Source organism: Heteronotia binoei, chromosome 7, assembly GCF_032191835.1.
Source record: "Heteronotia binoei isolate CCM8104 ecotype False Entrance Well chromosome 7, APGP_CSIRO_Hbin_v1, whole genome shotgun sequence".
In the NCBI taxonomy this organism is placed as follows: Eukaryota; Metazoa; Chordata; class Lepidosauria; order Squamata; family Gekkonidae; genus Heteronotia; species Heteronotia binoei.
In genome coordinates, this window is record NC_083229.1 from 109,260,474 (window position 1) to 109,279,397 (window position 18,924).

An 18,924-nucleotide genomic window follows, 5' to 3' on the forward strand; every position below is an offset into this window, starting at 1 on the left:
AAATGCCATAAAGCTGAGTAATAAGGATTTTTTAAATAAATAAATAAGAGACTTTAAAAAAATACAATGTTGATGTTTCTTTTTCAAAAAGAAAATCTTCTTTCTACCGTGCAAATTAAACAAGGCAGAGGAAACGCAGCAAGGTTTTGGGGGGGCAAATTTTACGCCCCCTCCTCCCTTTCCCCCAACTTGACAAGAAGGCTGAAGGTGGTTTCTGGGAAGGAAGCCTGCCTGCCGTCCAAAGCTGTCGCCGTGCTCGGCCGGGGGGGTGGAGTGCATCCCACCAGCCGTTTCCCAGAGACTGCGGCCTTGTTTGTTCTTCCAATCGGCTCGGAAAGCAAAGGGGACCGAGCGGCTCGGAGATGAATGGCAAGCGAAATCCGCCCGGCGGCGCTTCCTTTTCAACGCCGCGGCCTCGGCTGGCCCGGTGCCTCCGTCGCACGGATGCGCCTTTGCAAAGCGCCACAAAGGGGAATTAGCTTCATAAGACGGCTCATTCATACCGGGCGCGTGACGCGACAAGTGATTAATGGCCCAGGCGAACCCGGGCGTTTGTTTTCCCAATTCATCCGCGGACAAAAAAGGCTGCCCCTGTGGGACTCTTCGCCTGAAGAGCAGGCGCGCAGCCCTTCAAAGAAAAACCAGAAGTAAATAAATATTTGGAATGAAATCCTTTCCCCAGCCGGTTCCTAGGAGACGAGGTCGCCTTTCAGATATTATAAGAGGATCTCCCGTATTGAGGGGAAGAGAATCAAGAGCGGTGCAGCAGGCTGGCCCGGCCCCCTTCAGTGAGAGCCAGTTTGGTGTAGTGGTTAAGTGAGAGGACTCTTATCTAGGAGAACCGGGTTTGATTCCCCACTCCTCCACTCCCTACAAAACATGGGCTTGGGTCAGCCATAGCTCTGGCAGAGGTTGTCCTTGAAAGGGCAGCTGCTGTGAGAGCCCTCTCAGCCCCACCCACCTCACGGGGTGTCTGTTGTGGGGGAGGAAGGTAAAGGAGATTGTGAGCTGCTCTGAGACTCTTTGGAGTGGAGGGCGGGATATAAATCCAATATCATCTTCTTCAGTGTTCAAGACGCAAAACACACGGGAAGCTGCTTTCCGCTGAGTCGAGCTATTGGACCTTCGAAAACTCAGGGCTCCTGCCCCTCAGTCACCCTGCTTTCTGGTAGGCCTTTCTGGCTAGGTTTGCCAAGTCCAATTCAAGAAATATCTGGGGACTTTGGGGGTGGGGCCAGGAGACTTTGGGGGTGGGGCCAGGAGACTTTGGGGGTGGGGCCAGGAGCACAGTTGGGACAAGCATAATTGAACCCCAAAGGGAGTTCTGGCCATCCATTTAAAGGGACGGCACACCTTCAAAATGCCTTCCCTCCATTGGAAATAATGGATAGGAGCACCTTCTTTTGGGGCTCATAGAATTGGACCCCCTGGTCCAATCCTTTTTAAAATTGGAGAGTCTTTTGAGGAGAGGCATTGGATGCTGTGCTGCAAATTTGGTGCCTCTACCTCAAAAATCAGCACCCCCCCCCCCGAGCCCCAGATACCTGCGGATCAATTCTCTATTATAGCCTATGGAAATCAGTCTCCATAGGGAATAACAGAGTGCCCAGAAGACATCCCCTCCCCTCGATTTCTGATGGCCTCCAAACCAGGGGATCCCCTGCCCCTACCTGGGGATTAGCAACCCTACCAGGCTGGCGTGCTGCCTTTTAACTGGAGATGCCAGGGATCCAACCAGGCGCTTTCTCTCTCCCTACAAAACATACACTCTGCCACTAAAACAGCACTAAAAAGGAGATGCCCTACCTCAGGGGACTGAACTACACTTCCTGGTATAATAGGGTTGCTTTTTCAATCATGCTTTTTACACCCTTGCTCCTGGCTCCACCCCCAACGTCCCCAGATATTTATTGAGTTGGACCTGACAACCTTATGACATGATAACAAAGCTAGGGTGTAAAGTTGCCAGCCTCCAGGTGGCACCTGGAGATCTCCCACTATTATAATTGCTCTCCAGATGACCAAGATCAATTCCCCTGGGGGAAATGGTTGTTCTGGTGGATGGACTCTGGCATATTTATTGCAAGCACACATACATATGTATGTATGTATGTTTGTGTGTGTAGAAGACGACTGCAGATTTAAACCCCGCCCTTCTCTCTGAATCAGAGACTCAGAGCGGCTTACAATATCCTATATATCTTCTCCCCCCACAACAGACACCCTGTGAGGTGGGTGGGGCTGCAAGAGCTCTCCCAGAAGCTGCTCTTTCAAGGACAACTCCTGCGATAGCTATGACTGACCCAAGGCCATTCCAGCAGCTGCAAGTGGAGAAGTGGGGAATCAAACCCGGTTCTCCCAGATAAGAGTCCATGACATAACCAACCATTACACCAACCTGGCTTTCTTCCATATATGTAATGGAACAGTCCTCCCCTAATATCTGTGAGATTTAGTTTGGTCGTATTGGGTGGAACTCTTGTTTCAGTTTCCAGTTTTGTATGTTAGCTGGTTGCTGTTGAAGTTATCTCTTCCCAAATAATAGGCTGATGTTTTGAGCCAGCTTGTCTTTGCTGAATGGACCTGAAAACGAGTGCCTGAGTGAGAACTCTAAACCTGGGAACCCACAGCCAAAGGGGGACATTACAGACTCTATGGAAGGGTGTTGAACTCATGAGGGCCAGATCTGACCTAAATTAAACCTTGTCAGGCCGGGCTGTGTTGGGCCAGGCCATATGTGTACCTATTTAAGGTTAGGTAGCAGAGATATAAATTTTCTAAAGGACACAGACAAACACTATTAAAGGTTTTTTTAAAAAAAAAACAACTTAAAACGTATTTAAAACATTAGCACTTGTTGGTCTTAAAAGTGCTTTCTTTGTTTTATTTTTCCCATGGGATCCAGAGAACTGGGCAAAAGAAGTTCTGGCTTTTTAACTCACTCCCCAGGGAGCCAGGAGGGGGAGCAGCCCCAACCAATGAAAAAAAGTCAAGGTTTTGCTCTGTAGCTCCTATGCGATTGAGCAAACCTTGCAAAGCAAGCTGAGATGCAAAAGGAAGCAGATGACAGCCAGTTGTTCGGGGGCTTGATAGGAGCCCTTCGGGGGCCTGACCCAGCCCCTGGGCCACATGTTTGACACCCCTGATTTATGGCATTATACCTTGCTGAGATCCCTCTCCAAACCCTGCCCTCCCCAGGCTCCACCCCAGAATCTACTGTGTTTTCCAACCCAGAGCTAGCAACCCTATATAACGAGGAAGAGTGAATAGTGGTGGTCTCTAACCAGTTTGGTGTAGTGGTTAATTGCGTGGACTCTTTTCTGGGAGAACCGGGATTGATTCCCCACTCATAAGAACATAAGAACATAAGAGAAGCCATGTTGGATCAGGCCAACGGCCCATCAAGTCCAACCCTCTGTGTCACACAGTGGCAAAAAATGTTATATACACACATACACTGTGGCTAATAGCCACTGATGGACCTGTGCTCCATATTGCACCTGCTGGGATGGCTTTGGGTCCACTTGCACCTGCTGGGATGGCTTTGGGTCACCCATAGCTCTCACAAAGTTGTCCTTGAAAGAGCAACTCCACTTGCACCTGCTGGGATGGCTTTGGGTCACCCATAGCTCTCACAAAGTTGTCCTTGAAAGAGCAACTTCTGGGAGAGCTCTCTCAGCCCCACCCACCTCACAGGGTGTCTGTTGTGGGGGAGAAAGATAAAGGAGATTGTAAGCCACTCTGAGACTGAGATTCGGAATGGAGGGCGGGATATAAATCCAGTATCATCTTTTTTTTCTATACTCTTGTAATATCCCCTTATCCCAAAAGCAAAGCAATCTCACTGTTATCAAACAGCAGGCTACATTTAAAAAGAAAAGAGGAAAACACCACCAGGAAGTTCACATTCCCCAGTGTATATGCTGGGTTGTTCCCCCCACCCACCCAGCCACTACATCTGCAAGTACATAGTCATATCTTTCATCAGCAACAGTCTTGCATAAGCTAAGCAAACAGAAAATAATAAATATCTCTGTGAGGCCATATGTAGTTCCCAACAAACTTATGGTATTTGTCCTTTAGTCAATATATTACCAAATTATTTTGCTTTAAATCTTGTGTACATGAAGAATTGCCTTATTGCAGTCCTAGGTAGTATACATAAAGGCAAGTCCCACTGAAATCCACAAGGCTTAGATCACTGGCTGTATACATTTTAATGAGCTTGCCACCCCGGTTGCAGTTTACAGGGTTTATTTCAGCCGACAAAAACATTTTGTTGCATGTTACCCCTCACATGAGGATTAGTGTACATACCGTTTTCAATAGTACGTTTTGCTAGGTGCTAACCTGCTGGCCTTACTTGTGCAATATCATTTTCAGAAACTTCAAATATTTGCAAAACTCAGAAGGAGAGAAGTTAAACGGGGACAGAAAGAACACGCTGTTGTTCAGCAGTTCCCAAAAAAGAACATGTCCTTATGTCACCTGGAGGTGAGCCCTACTTTGCTACTAGCAATCAAGCAAGTGGTTTCCCCCCCCCCCGCCCCCAAGTATGCTTTAAGGCTATGTCTACACACCTCTTTGAAATACACTCAGGCCCCGCAGTATACAGTACTGTAGTCCACACTGGACTTTGTTCGTCTCTGTTAGGGTTGCCAGCTCCAGGCTGCAAAATACCTGAAGATTTGGGAGACAGAGCTAGAGGAGGTGGGATATGGAGAGGGGAGGGATTTTAGTGGGGCATAATGCAATAGAGTCCACCTTAAAAAGCAGCCATTTTCTCCAGATGAACTGGTCTCTGATGGGAGGAAATCAGTTGTAATCTCAGGAAATCACCAACCACCACCTAAAGGTTTGCAACTATAGACTTTGAAGATTAGAGCCCTGTCTAATGTGTTTTCCTTATATCAAATTAATAAGTAGAAGGACTTTTTCCCCTATCAGATTCCTACCTGGAAAGCAGGGAAGTGATTCTTTTTCTGCTAGGTAGCTACACAGTGCAGCTCAAGCCCACCCCTTTTTCTCCTTGGAAAGATCTCTCTGAGGGACTTAATCCAAGTTCATCCACCATTCAACACATATGGGGGGGGGGAGGAGCCAAACCCAGAAGCCAGTACATTTCAGATTTGTCTTTCCCAGAGGTTATGCGCTTAGATTAAACTCTGTCATTTAAAATGAAGCATAACCCATGCTATTTCCAGAAATCAACACAGTGGCAGCAAGAAGAAAAATATCTATAAGCTTCAAGGTACTAAAATGGCTCCCCAGTGCATGCTTAAGGAGAGTCAGCAATAAAGACAGATTAGACACCAGATGGTTTTACAGATCATGAGAATCACAAATCAGAGGATGTCAATACAAGGAAGACTTATAAAGTACTCAGAAACCTGACTTGCTGGGTGACATGCGTCAGTCGCGGTGTGGTCTCACACTTCACACAACCGAGAGTTGCTTCCCTCAGAGACAAGTATGGATCCTTCTGCCATTCACCTGCGTGGCTCAAGTTTAACAGCTTGAAATATGATCAAGGCACTATTTCAGATTTCAGCAAAGAGAAGACCCCAGGTATCTTAAGGCTCGATTGCAGAAGAAACTATACACATTAAGACAATTTGATGTGACTACTTCATTGCACCATGTAATATAACTATTGCCCTGACCTGGATAGCCCAGCCTAGTCCAGTCGTGTCAGATCTCAAAAACTAAGTATGTAGGGTGCTAAGCCCCCAGTCCGGGCGGGGGATCCCCCACCTGGGAGGTTCCCAACCTGCTGGCCCACATTGCACCGGCAGGGGGAACCTCCCCCAACGTCGCCAATGTGATGACGTCACCCGGAAGTGATGTCATCACACCGTGACATCACGCTATGGCCACTTTAGGCATTTCCAGGAAAACTATGGTTTCCAGGAAAACTATGGGAGGGGAAACTCTATGGTACAATAGGTACCAGAGAGTTTTTCCCTACCAAATGGCTAGAGCATCTGGGAAAACCATAGTGTTTTCCTGGAAACTCCTAGAGTGGCTGCCACGCAACATCACCGGCGCAAAGCACGCACAAGGTAAGTCCCCTGCCGGAGGCTCTGAGGAACTTGGCAACCCTATAAGTAGGGTTGGCCCTGGCTAGTATTTGGACTAGAGACCACCAAGGAGCACCAAGGTCGTGATGTGGAGGCAGGCAACAGCAAACTCCCTCTTGCCTTGAAAACCCTACCAGGTCACCATAAGTCAGCTGTTACTTGACCGGCCAAAAAAACCCCCCAAACCCTCTCACAATATTAACCAAGGACAAGTTGTCACCATCACCCCACCCATCCCATGTACACACTTTTGGGGGGGCGGGATTTGCAAAGGGATATGTGTCCCTTTGGCATACATCCCTTATACCACGTAGGCCAATTTAATACAACAGACATTCAGTGCATAGTACTAGAAAGATAGGTGGCTCCTGAGAAACAGTCCCATGATGTCAAAACACAGAAAAGGGCATCAGCCCATTCCTACCTTGTCTAAACGTCATCCCTTAGTGAGTTGATGGAACTGTTGCTTCGTGGTCTCACAGTACCGATTTCCAAAGAGAAGACTCACTGATGAACTGTGGGCATCTGTGTGGGAAGGATTACTAAGTTGCTTTCTACTTGGGAACCAGCTGGTGTCATTTCTCTGTAGGTGCTGATGTAGCGCAGTAGCAACACAACTTCCACATGGCTGATTTCCACATAGCTCCCCCCGCCCCACAAAATACCACCAGGGCTTTTGCAGGGTTTTTTTAAAAAAGAAAAAAAAAAGAATTGGCTTTCATATTTTAAAAGTGACTAGCCCCTTTCACTGCAGAAATATAAGAGGAAAGGCATATCTACTCAACAAAAGCAACTAGTGAATTACTTTATTTTTTTATACACCCAGGGAAGGTGGTGTCAAAAGCTGGCTGGCTTTTCTTTCTCCACACAGCCAGGGCTATTTCCGTTTTTAAAAAAGAATTGTCTTTTTTAGACCTTTGTCTTAAAAACATACCACACAAGCAATCAGAAATAGAGCAGCTGCTAGGGTTGCCAGGATTTACCTAGTGGGAGGATGGGAACCCTAGCAGCCACTGATGAGATAAGGTGGCTCCTACAAGGCTGAGTAATTCTGCTGGTGGTCCTGGTTGCTACCCTTCAAGTGGCACCTGGAGATCTCCTGCTATTACAGTTGATCTCCAGAAGACCAAGATCAGTTCTCCTGGAAAAGGTGGCTGCTTTGGAGGATGAACTCTATGGCATTATACCTTGCTGAGGTCCCTTCCCAAACCTCGCTCTCCCCAGACTCCACCCCCAAAATCTCCAGGAATTTCCCATCCAAAGCTGGCAATGCTAGATGTTTTGCCTCTGCCCTATGAAATAGTTCACTGCAATTTCTCTGTAAAGAAAAGAGAACAACAGAATTCAGTTTACAAGGAAGACTGTGTCTTTTACTGTGTCTTATCCTTGCTCATTACTAGGGTTGCCAGCCTCCAGGTAGGGCCTGGAGATCTCCCACTATTATAACTGGCAGAGATCAGCTCCCCTAGAGAAAATGGCTGCTTGGAAGGGGGGACTCTATGGCATCGTACCATGCTGAGGCCCCTCCCCTTCCCAAACCTCACCCTCTCCCAGCTCCACCCCCAAAGTCCTGAGGTATTTTCCAATTCAAAACTGGCAACTCTCACCACATCCTTCGCATTGATGCTGCTGGGCTGGAATGTTAAGGGAAATCTGTTATAATCCCCATTTGTTGTATTCATTCATTTAAATCATCAAAAGTAAATAGCTGAGGATGTAAAACCGATAGGCCTCCAATTTAAATCCAGAAATAAAAGGTGCCTCCAGTCTCAGAAGTGTGTAAAACACCGATTTTAAAGCAGTAATTAAAGACATATTACAATGTTGAGGATAAAAACTAACTGTGAAAGTAAAAACAATTCTGTAATCATGTGTTCATGACAGTTGTCGAGAGGATTAATCAGAAAGTCTTATTAAGGGCAATGAAGGTGAAAAGTGCTATGTAAGTGCTAACAGTTTTACGTGTGTGTTCATATCTAGCTGTTCTATTTTAGTGTGAAGTCAGTCAACAAAAATAAGGTAAAATGCTTCACGGCCATGCCATCATTTGACTGCTTCCCAAAGTGTAATAATGAAAAGCCAAAAGTATCGATATACTCTGCAGAAAGAGGAAGGTTCCCCTCACCTGCAGAACTGGATGAACTTGGCCAAATCAGTGCGTGGAAACTCATACTATTAATCCACTAAATTTGGTAATCACAAAGATAATTTAAAGTAATAAAATGCAAGAAAACTAGCTGGTAGCTTTCTAGAAGTATTGAACCCATATTTCTATTAGGAGGGAATTTGGAAGAGGGGATGGAATGGACTTAGTACATAATGCTTTAATTAATGGCCCAAAAGTGTGGGTTTTGTTTCCCACATAAGTCACCAGAGCATCAGGCCTGCCAGATTTTCCTCATTGTTCTAGGGCAGGGGTCCTCAACCCCAAGGCTGTGGACCGGTACAGGTCCGTGGCCTGTTAGCAACCAGGCTGTGAGTTGCATAATTATTTCCTTATCTATTACCATGTAGTAAGGAGGAGGAGGAGGAGGAGGAGGAGGAGGAGGAGGAGGAGGAGGAGAAGAAGAAAAAGAAAAAGAAGACGACAACATTGGATTTATATTCCGCCCTCCACTCTGAATCTCAGAGCAGCTTGCAATCTCCTTTATCTTCCTCCCCCACAACAGACACCCTATGAGGTGGGTGGGGCTGAGAGAGCTCTCCCCAGAAGCTGCCATTTCAAGGACAACTCTGCAAGAGCTATGGCTGACCCAAGGCTATTCCAGCAGCTGCAAGTAGAGGAGTGCGAAATCAAACCCAGTTCTCCCAAATGAGAGTCTACACACTTAACCACCACACCAAAATAAAGTACACAATTGTATCATCCCGAAATCATGCACCCCCTACCCGGTCCGTGGAAAAATTGTCTTCTACAAAACTGGTCCCTGGTGCAAAAAGGTTGGGGGCTGCTGTTCTAGGGCCCCAGGGCTTTTTTGTAGCAGGAACTCCATTGCATATTAGGCCACACACCCCGGATGTAGCCAATAGTCCAAGAGCTTACAGGGCTCTTCTTACAAGACCTACTGTAAGCTCCAGGAGGATTGGCTACATCAGAGGTGTGTGACCTAATATGCAAAGGAATTCCTGCTACAAAAAAAGCTCTGGCACTCTTTATTCAGAAAGCCCTACCTATCATTCAGTCTGCTCTTTAAGCTCATCACTTTCACCCCCTCAGCCAACAATTTGTACAGCTTCTTAGAAACGAGTCTTGGCTCAGAGTGTTCTTCCATATTTGAATAATATCACAATTTTTTATTGGGCACCAGTACAATTACACCACAAACAATTCAGTGGGCTTCATTTCTGAGTCAGGGTTCAGACAGATTGAAACAGATTTATCAAATGCATTTGTATTCCATGGTTTCTTCAATTAGCTCGGGGTGACATACCTGGTTCTCCCATTCTCATTTTCACCCTATGAGGCATGTAAGGCTGAAAGAGTATGAGTGACCCAAGGTCACCCAGTTTGATTCACGAATGAGGAAGGAAATTAATTTGGGTTTTCACAGTTCCAGTTCGATATTCTTTGACATTACACTATATTGTCCATCTGCTAATTCTTTGAGGGAGCTTCCAGATCAGCACTCTTGTAGTAATTAATTCAAATTTTGTCCCTCATCATTCCCCTCTGTATTTCTATATACACCTAGACCAGGGGTGGCCAAACTTGCTTAATGAAAGAGCTGCACAGAATAAATGTCAGATGTTTGAGAGCCACAAGACAACATCAGATGTTTGAGAGAAAGAAGGCAGGCAGGCAGGCAGGCAGACAAATAGATGGGGGAGGAAGAGAGAGATGGAAAGAAAGCAACTTTAACTTTAAATGTGTTCTCCAAGCCACTGGCTGGCTTGGCTTGGTAAAGTGATTTAAAGAGAGAAATGCCTTCTCCAAGCTGGCTGACGGGGCAGTGGGGGCTTCAAGAGCCACACAATATGTATGAAAGAGCCACATGTGGCTTCTGAACCACAGTTTAGCCACCCCTGACCTAGACATTTATGTAAGGAAATGTATGTGCCACCTCAACAGAGTCCTGGTCAAAGTGGCTTATAAGTAAAAACAATACCATAACAATAATTTTAAAATAACATAATATTTTAAAAAGTCATCACAAACAGTATAAGCACCCCTAAAACAGATTTCAGACCAGAATCAGGTCATAAAATAGCTAAATAGGTAACCATTAGTTAAAAGCCTGAGTAAAAATAAATGTTTTGGCCTGGTGCCTAGAAGACTGTATTATAGGTGACAGGCAAGCCTCAAGGGGAAGAATATTTCAAAGGCAAGGTGCTAGCTATGAAAATGCCTATTTATATAACAGAGCGAAAGAGAATTCTCACTCTAGGTTAATTTGGACCCAGGGATATACAAAGACATTGTGTATCATCACTGCAACACACAGGGATGCCATTCCGGCTGGCGTGGTGTCAGGAGATGTGGCTTAATATTCAAATGAGTTCCTGCTGGGCTTTTTCTTTTTTAAAAACCCAATGCGAAACAATGGTGATGTCAGACGGTACAACCTAATATGCAAATAAATTCCTGCTGGGCTTTTTCTACAAAAAAAGCCCTGTCTATTTTGTGGTATATTCTTCTTCTGGGAGAGCCCTGTCTGTTCTCGAAATGATTAGCTGAAAGGGATGATGCATGACAAGTAAAAGATGTTAAAATGCTGGATTCTGAGGGGAATAACAGATTGTAGAAGGTGGGTGGAGGGAAGCCTTGGAACAGATCATCAATGCTGCCTGCTCTCAACTGTGGGAAGAAAGCAAAAGGCTGAAGGTTGAAGGGCAGTATCCTGTTTTCTTCTGGGGGTAAAAAAAACCATAAACATTTTGACTCTGAGAATTTGAGATGTGTTCATTTGCAGCCAGAGAAAGAGAACTCTATAAGTGAATACAAAGGGAGCAAGTTCTTATGCCAGCAAATGGAGCTTCTTTTTTCTATCTGAGCTGCCTTCTACACCAGTAGAATATGCAAGCTGACATAGGACCATCTGAGGTTAGTCCCTGAAGCTACTTTCAAAAGCACAGCTCAGCCTAAAATATCTGAAATCGTATAGAACAGGGGTGTCAAATATGCGGCCCGGAGGCCAAATCAGGGTCTCCGAGCAAATGTCTGTCATCTGTTTCTTTCCCTCTCTTGCTCCCTTCTGCATAACAGCTTGCTTCGCAAAGTTTGCTGAATCATGCAGGAGCTACAGAGCAAATCCTCTATTTTCTCCATTGGCTGAGGCTCCTCGCTTGGGGACAGAAGGGGGAAGGCAGAGCTTGCTTTGCCAGGCTCTCTCAATTGCACAGGAGAGCTACTGAGTGAAGTCGCTTCCTTCTATTGGCTAAGGCTCCTCCCCCTCCTGGTCCCCTGGAGAAAGAAGGAGAGTCAGAGTTTCATTTACTCAGTTCCCTAGATCACATAAGAGAGATATAAAAAAGGCACCTTTAAGACCAACAAATGGTAATGTTTTAAGCATGTTCTAAGTTTGGATGTTTGTTTTAAACCTTTAATTGTGTTTTCTGTATCCTTTATAAAGTTTATATCTCTGCTCAGGCCTCGGATTCAGTAGGAGCTCACAGGAGCAGAGCTCCTGAATCTTTCTGAGGGTTCCCCCTCCTCCTCCCCACCTTGCCCATTGAATAGTAGGTGCAGCTGCATAACAATCCCTGGATGAGCTTCACCACCTATTTTTCCACAAAATGACCCCTGTCTCTGCTACCTAATCTTAAATAGATACACACATGGCCCAGCCTGACATGGCCCGGCCCAACAAGGTCTTATTTATGTCAGATTTGGCCCTCACAACAAAATGAGTGCAACACTTCTGACAGAAGGAATAGAGGGAAGATCCCAGGTATAGAGGGATCTTCCTGAGCCATCACCAACCACCCGGGCATAATGCGACTTCCAAGCTGTGTAAGTCTCCAATCATAGAGTCATAAAGTTGGTTTCTCTGACTCTATGATTCTAGTGTAGAAAGTCAGTTTGGGGATAGAGTTAAACCAGGATTAAAGCTCTAGTGCGAAATCGGCCCAAGTGATTAAGCCGTTTGTAAGACAAATTAGTTACCTCAGGCAAAAGTTGCAGGATGTATACAAATGGCTGCTGCAGGATTCTCTCAAAAGGTCTACAAATCCAGCATCCATCACATACAATTGGATGTATTTTCTTAGGCTCAGTTTGCTATCTGGTAAATTTACCCCTGATTTCTCTACATCTAAGCACAAGATACCAGCTGCTCTAGCAGGCAGAGAACTCATTCATACTTTAAGGCATAAAACACCTCAACTGCCATTATATATGGCCACATATAGTGTACATTGTAGAACATGTTCTTTCGCTGACCTCCTTTACACAAGGCTCACACACAGAGGCAAAAGAGAAGTGAAACATTCTCATGCAGAAGTCAAATTATCTTAATCCGGAATTCACAGAACGGTTGAAAAGGAAAAGAGGAAGGAAAACAAAATATTGAATGCAGTGAAGTTCCTCTGGCACAGTAAAATAAGCTAGCAACGCTTTCTGAAAACAGAATTGCAAAATAAGGATTTAAGAAAACAAAAGCAAAATTATTAAACAGTGCTCCATTGCTAAAGAGCACTCAGAAATTCTCCAAAAGATCTGAGACCGAAACTACACGTTACAGGAACGCATTGGGTGTCACCAACCTTTCTTTCCGCCTTCATCTCCCCAGTAAAATATAGATGTAATGTTGTATTATCTCATTAGTATATTTCCCACCCTACATAAATGGCAGCCAATAAAGTGAGAGGAGGGGACAATGAGAAGACACTTACACAATGCCATATCATATATTTGTTTAAAATTACATATTACCAAGGAAATACAGGGGAAAATTCAGGAGGGGGAAATACTCACTCATGTTTCCTTAGTGTGAACATCATACGCTCCTCACTTTATGTGCAAAAAACGCAGCAACTCTGATTAACTTGCTGATTGACTATAACAAAAGAAAGACGTGCTCCTTTTTCATAATTTATTTTCTTTCATTGTTTTAAGTAGTTGAGAATGCAACAAGTATGCCCAGCAAGTTGTGCAGTACAGAACGTATACACTTTAAGGGAGGTTTCATCTGGATTTGATAAAGGGTTGCCAAGTCTGTGTTGGAAACTACCTGGAGACTTTGGGGGTGGAGCTGGGAAAGGGTGGGGTTTGGGGAGGGGAGGGGCCTAGGATGGTACAATGGCATAGAGTCCACCCTTCAAAGCAGCCATTTTCTCCAGGGTAGCTGGTCTCTGCCAGCAGGAAATCAGTTGTCAAAGTGGGAGATCTCCAGGTCCCACCTGGAGGCTGGCAATCCTAATTTGATCCCTTTGTTTTCCTCTGAATAGTGAACCTCATCATCCATGTGTAAAGGGGGATGTCATAGTGATTTTTAGCAAGATGTCAATGACCATGGTGAAAGATTTCCAGTTCCAGCATTATTGACCCCGTAAGATAGTCTTCATCCTTGAAACACCAGGGGACAATAAGGGCTGGCCCTAGACTGTCTGGCACCCCAGGCAAGGCTAACTTCTGGTGCCCCCCCCCCTGCACTGATAACATCACCAAGTCATATGGGGAGATGGCCAACTTGGCACCCTCAGAAGGCCGGCGCCCTAGGCAATTGGCTAGTTTGCCTAGTGGCAGAGCTGGCCCTGGGAACAATTCAAAAAGTGGTCTTTTCCAATACCATTTGTTCTTAAATTTTGGTCTTGGGGTTGGCAGTACTCCTTGGGGCATTCCTGAAAATCAATGGAAATGCCAAAGAGCTAGAGGTCCCTTAGACGTTTTTACCACGTGCCAAAGAGCCAACTACTTTTGGCTTACATTTCAAAATTTAAAATTAAAAAATGACTTTAATCTGCAGCAGTATAAGAGGCTGCAATGGAAACATCAAATACTCTGTGGATTCTATACATATTTCCTCCTTTTCCACGCTGCATGACTGGACCGTGGCTGCAGGATAAATGCTGCTTGAGTTTCATTCATTGTGGAGGCTATAAGGTAAGAACCTGTATCAGTACAGAGAAAATGTTCAAACCAGAATGATAATCCACAATGCAACAAAGTTTAAGAATCAATTTTCATATTTAATCCAGACTGCCGGAAGGATGTTTTCTGGATAATATGTAAGAAACTGACAATGAGTCAATTTATTTATAAAGTCTCCACAGTACTGGAAATTAAATGAATTATCTATGGTTTGTGTTTGCCTTTTCCTCACAGATCCATTGCAAGACTTTGCTCTTACTCTTGACAGTTGTCCTAAACTGACTGCCGAACATGTTAACATCAGAGTAGCAACAATTTTAAGTAAGTATAAAATATATTTTACTACGATTGAATATGAAACATCATTGCAAATGTGCACATCTTAAACAATTAACAAAAAGCAAGAGATCTAGATCTCAGCCGTGGATGACTTCCCTCAGGAGAAAGGTCACAGACTGGTACTTGAACCTGATGCTCTCAGTAGTTAAAACTGGTTCAAGTTATGTTCATCATTAACTGACAGGAATGACTGACCTTTGTGAAATAACCACTGCAGATCAAACACTATGGATAAGATTTCCACATCACCTCATGTGACCTCAGCCGGTCTTCAATAAAGGCCTAATCTACACATGAAGCAGAGTTACATGAGTAAGCCCTGTAGTAGTAGATCTGGTTGTACCACTTCAGGCTGCCATTGAGGGAAATTACACTTTTAATACTCCCTCACAATCAAAAGCCTTGACAAATATTAGAAAACTAGCAGCTGACCTGTCTTTCCTTGACAGAAGTTTTATAAGTGAGAATTCACAAATGCCATCCAACATACAGCTGTCAAGAGTCACTCCATCTTGTTCCTCTTGTCATGTGTATCCAATTATACAATGCTAGGCTGTGCCTCAATGCTATGCTGCGCTTGCTATGCCTTTGATATAACTGTAACTTGTTGCTTATCTGGAGGGAGGACGGCATGTCTGGGAATGGGCTAGTTGCTAGGTAACCAAGGCTGGGAGCTGGAGGAGATGCGAACCATGAACTGATAGCGAGCACCTGCAATGATGAGAGCTTTGCAAAAACCCTGCGCAAAACCCCCGCTTTTGCTTGGCGTGCTTTGGCTTGAATTATAACAGTCAGGGCAAAGGTTTATAAATTGGGGGAACTGACAGAGAGGTCTGTTCCGACAACACGTGTGTATGCCCACGAAGCTGGAATAAAGATCTTGAACTTCAATTGTCTTTTCCTTGACTCTGGGTCTGACAGCAGCCTGAAATGGGAAAGCACATATAATACTTTGGGAAACAGGATTTGCAGGACTTGCAAGCCTTTGCTATTGCCCACAGGATATGACTGAGTGGGGAGGAAGTTACTGAGTCTTTTTATATCACCTGGCTGCCCTGCGTAGCCCCTCCCCCTCCGCTCCGCATTCTATCTCTGGGTAACTTTTGCTGCCACCAGCTAGTCAAGGCATTTTCTTCCTGAGGGCATTTTCTTTCTGAGGACTAGCACTTAGAAATCTTCTGCTACCTTGCTGCTAAAAGGCTTTGCCCTGCAGTCACATCTTCCCTTTTTCTTTGGCGGGTTGCCATGGGATCAGCATGCCTGGTTAGATGTTCAAAGGGAGTAGGATTAAGAGCTGCCTCCTCTCCTTCTTGTCCTTTTTGGTTAGTGTGGATCAACCTGAGATCTGAGTAGCTCAGGCTATCCTGGGGCTATCCAGATCAGGGCTAGGCTGAGAGTGATGTGACTGGCCCAAGGTCACCCAGCAAACTTCCATGGCAGGAGTGAGAAGAAGAAAAAGAAGAAGAAGGTGGTGGTGGTGGTGGTAGTGGTGGTGGTTGGATTTATACCCTGCCCTTCATTCTGAATCTGAGTCTCAGAGCCGCTCACAATCTCCTTTACCTTCCTCCCCCACAACAGACACCCTGTGAGGTAGATGGGGCTGAGAGTGCTCTCACAGCAGCTGCCCTTTCAAGGACAGCTCTGTGAGAGCTATGGCTGACCCAAGGCCATTCCAGCAGCTGCAAGTGGAGGAGTGGGGAATCAAACCCAGTTCTCCCAGATAAGAGTCTGCGCACTTAACCACTACACCAAACTGGCTCCTAGTCCAACACTTTAAGCACTACACCACGATGGCTTTCGTTATGGAATAGCATGTTGGAATGATTATATATACAAAGTTAAATAGAAGAATTTTTGACAGTCTGCATTTCTTTTCTAGCCACTGAAACAAAGTTTGGGTTCTGTGGCACTGTCAAGATCCAACTTTGTTCTGCTGCTTCAGACTAACATGGCTATGCACCGGACTCTGTTTTCTGTCCATTGTTATTATTGGTTTTATTCCTGAAAATAATTTTGTTGTATAGAGGATGGGCCCTGATCTGGACAGCCCCAGCCTAGCCTGATCCCATCAGATCTTAGAAAGCTAAGCAGGGTCGACGCGGAGGCTGGCAATGGCAAACCACCTGTGAATGTCTTTTCCCTTGAGAGCCCCACATGAGTGAGCTGTGACTTGACAGCAAAAGAAGTTAGAGGAGGGGATGTTAAAAATATCTGTCCCAGGCACCAGATAGGCTAGGCATACCACTACCTCAGCCACTTGTGCTCAAAATGGAGTCCAGATTAACATGAAGGCTTGGAATTGCTAACAGTCAAAATACCAAAACAGGCAGGATAGCTTCTTCCTTGTGTCCAGATTCTTATAATTTCTTCTTTTCCTGTTCCCAAAGGAAGGTATGTCCCATGAGGCCCAAGTAGTGGCAGGACACCTCAGAAAGAGAAATGACTACTCTGTAAAATGGTGGCTGGAGTTCTTAAATTTGAATCCCTATTTTTTTTATGTTATGTCTAATTAAACTGTGTACTGGTCTTACAATCATAATAAATGAACTGAGACTCTAGAGCAAGGGTGGCCAAAGAGCCACATAGACTAAATTATTTGACACCAGTGGAAGAATGAAACACACATGTACCATATCAATCACTGTCCATCATTTGCCTTATTATGCATCTCTCTTTGCCTTGACAACAAGGTTAGTAAATACAGTGCCTAATAGAGTCATGAAACGAAGGGGGAACCCTGCTCCATCCTCTTAAATTCCATCCCTCCTCCCAGTGGCTCCCTCGGCTCTTGCACTCTCTTTCCCCACTCTAGATTTCCAGGCGACCTCAGTGTTGGAGGAGAAGAGCTTGGAAGCCTGCCTACCTCCTCTTCCTTCCTTGCTTCACACAAGACGGAAACAGTCGCCTACCTATGGGTCAGCACTCAGAGGCTGCCTGAGGCCCCGATGCTAAGCACACTTACTTGAGAGTAAGCCTGCATTAAGTTCATCCCTGATGTAGAGAGCCTCTGGCTCAGGATGAGCTATGAAGTTTTGATTGGCTATCCTTGTTTACTATTTGACTGTGTGTTGGGAAATTGACAGCATAATCTTAAATTTCATGTGTGGGGGGGGAATACAAAGGAACTTTGGGATAAAATAGCCTAATAGATTTGATGTAGGCACCAATTGCTGCTCTTTAATAATATGTTGCAGGCTGGAGTATTAAGTTTTCAATTCTGTTATCTTCAGGGTTCCTTGCATCAATCCAAATTGGATGCGTCATCGAATGCTCTAGGCATACTGTCCAATATAAACAAAAATAGCTAAGAAAACTATTAAAGTAGTAATACTCTTTCTCCTACTCTCCCCTTTTCCTCCATTTTACTCTTCCCTTCTTGCCCCTAGTGAAATCCACAGGTCTGGCGAAGATTTTTATGCTACTTATTTCATCTGTCCGCCAACAAGACTTCCAAGCATGACCTGCTGGAATCTACCGGACTCTGTGACCCATTTCAGGGCTCTTTTTTTGTAGCGGGGACTCCTTTGCATATTAGGCCATGCCTCTCTGATGTAGCCAATCCTCCAAAAGCTTACAGGACTCTTAGTACAGGGCCTACTGCAAGCTCTTGGAGGATTGGCTGCATCAGGGGTGTGTGGCCTAATATGCAAAGGAGTTCCTGCTACAGGCAAAAGCCCTGCATTTGATTCAGCCTTGACTTCTGCCTTGCCAGGCTGCCCCTCTCTTGTCCAGGCCAGCCCACTGAGGAGCCCGGTATTTTTGAGATCAAATGTTTACAAGCACAGGTGCCTCTGGCCTTAGAGCAATCAAATTCATTTAACAAACCCACCTGAATTCTAAGACCCTCCCCAGATCCTTACCCAATTTGGGGGCCATATTGATTTACATTCATTGATTTATAAATTAAATTTATAAACATCCCTTCCGTGAGTACACACAAGGCTCAGTGCATCTTGCTTTTGTATTCAGGAATGTACGGAGGAGGTAAGGCACATCGTAGTGAGCAAAAAGTAGGATCTTTTGCTCTCCGTTTCTTTAAGAAAGAAAGCATTGTGATACTTGCCTTGGTTTCCATGCAGTTGCTGGTGCTCACTCACGTTCCACTCTCTCCGCAGGGTACAACACCAGGGCACTCTTTGTGACTGTAAATTTAATCTTGAATGGCAAGGGCATCCCATTTTTCTCACAACAACTTTGCGATGGGGACCATCCAACCTTAAGTTTCTGTGGAAGGAAGAAAGGAGGTAATTAATTTTTCTACATGCCTTCTAAGCTCATTTGGTACGAGGGCTGGAGCTAATATAAATGAGACCTTGTTGGGCCAGGCTATGTATGTTATAAAATGTAATGCCAGGTAGCAAGATAGAAACATTATAAAGGACACAGACAAACACAACGATTTTTTAAAAGCTTAAAATAAAACATGTTTAAAACATTAGCATTTGTCAGTCTTAAAGGTGCTTTCTTTATATCTCT

The 18,924-nt window shown here is 44.8% G+C and overlaps 1 protein-coding gene across 1 annotated transcript in view; it reads left to right on the forward strand.

Annotated features, from left to right (window-relative positions):
* The window catches only part of LY86 (lymphocyte antigen 86), a 34,388-nt gene that overhangs the window by 2,286 nt on the left and 13,178 nt on the right, over positions 1-18,924 (forward strand). The window contains exons 2-3 of the mRNA XM_060242994.1: positions 14,344-14,430; positions 18,564-18,692. Coding sequence (XP_060098977.1) covers positions 14,344-14,430; positions 18,564-18,692 — 216 coding nt within the window. The remainder of the gene's footprint in view (positions 1-14,343; positions 14,431-18,563; positions 18,693-18,924) is intronic.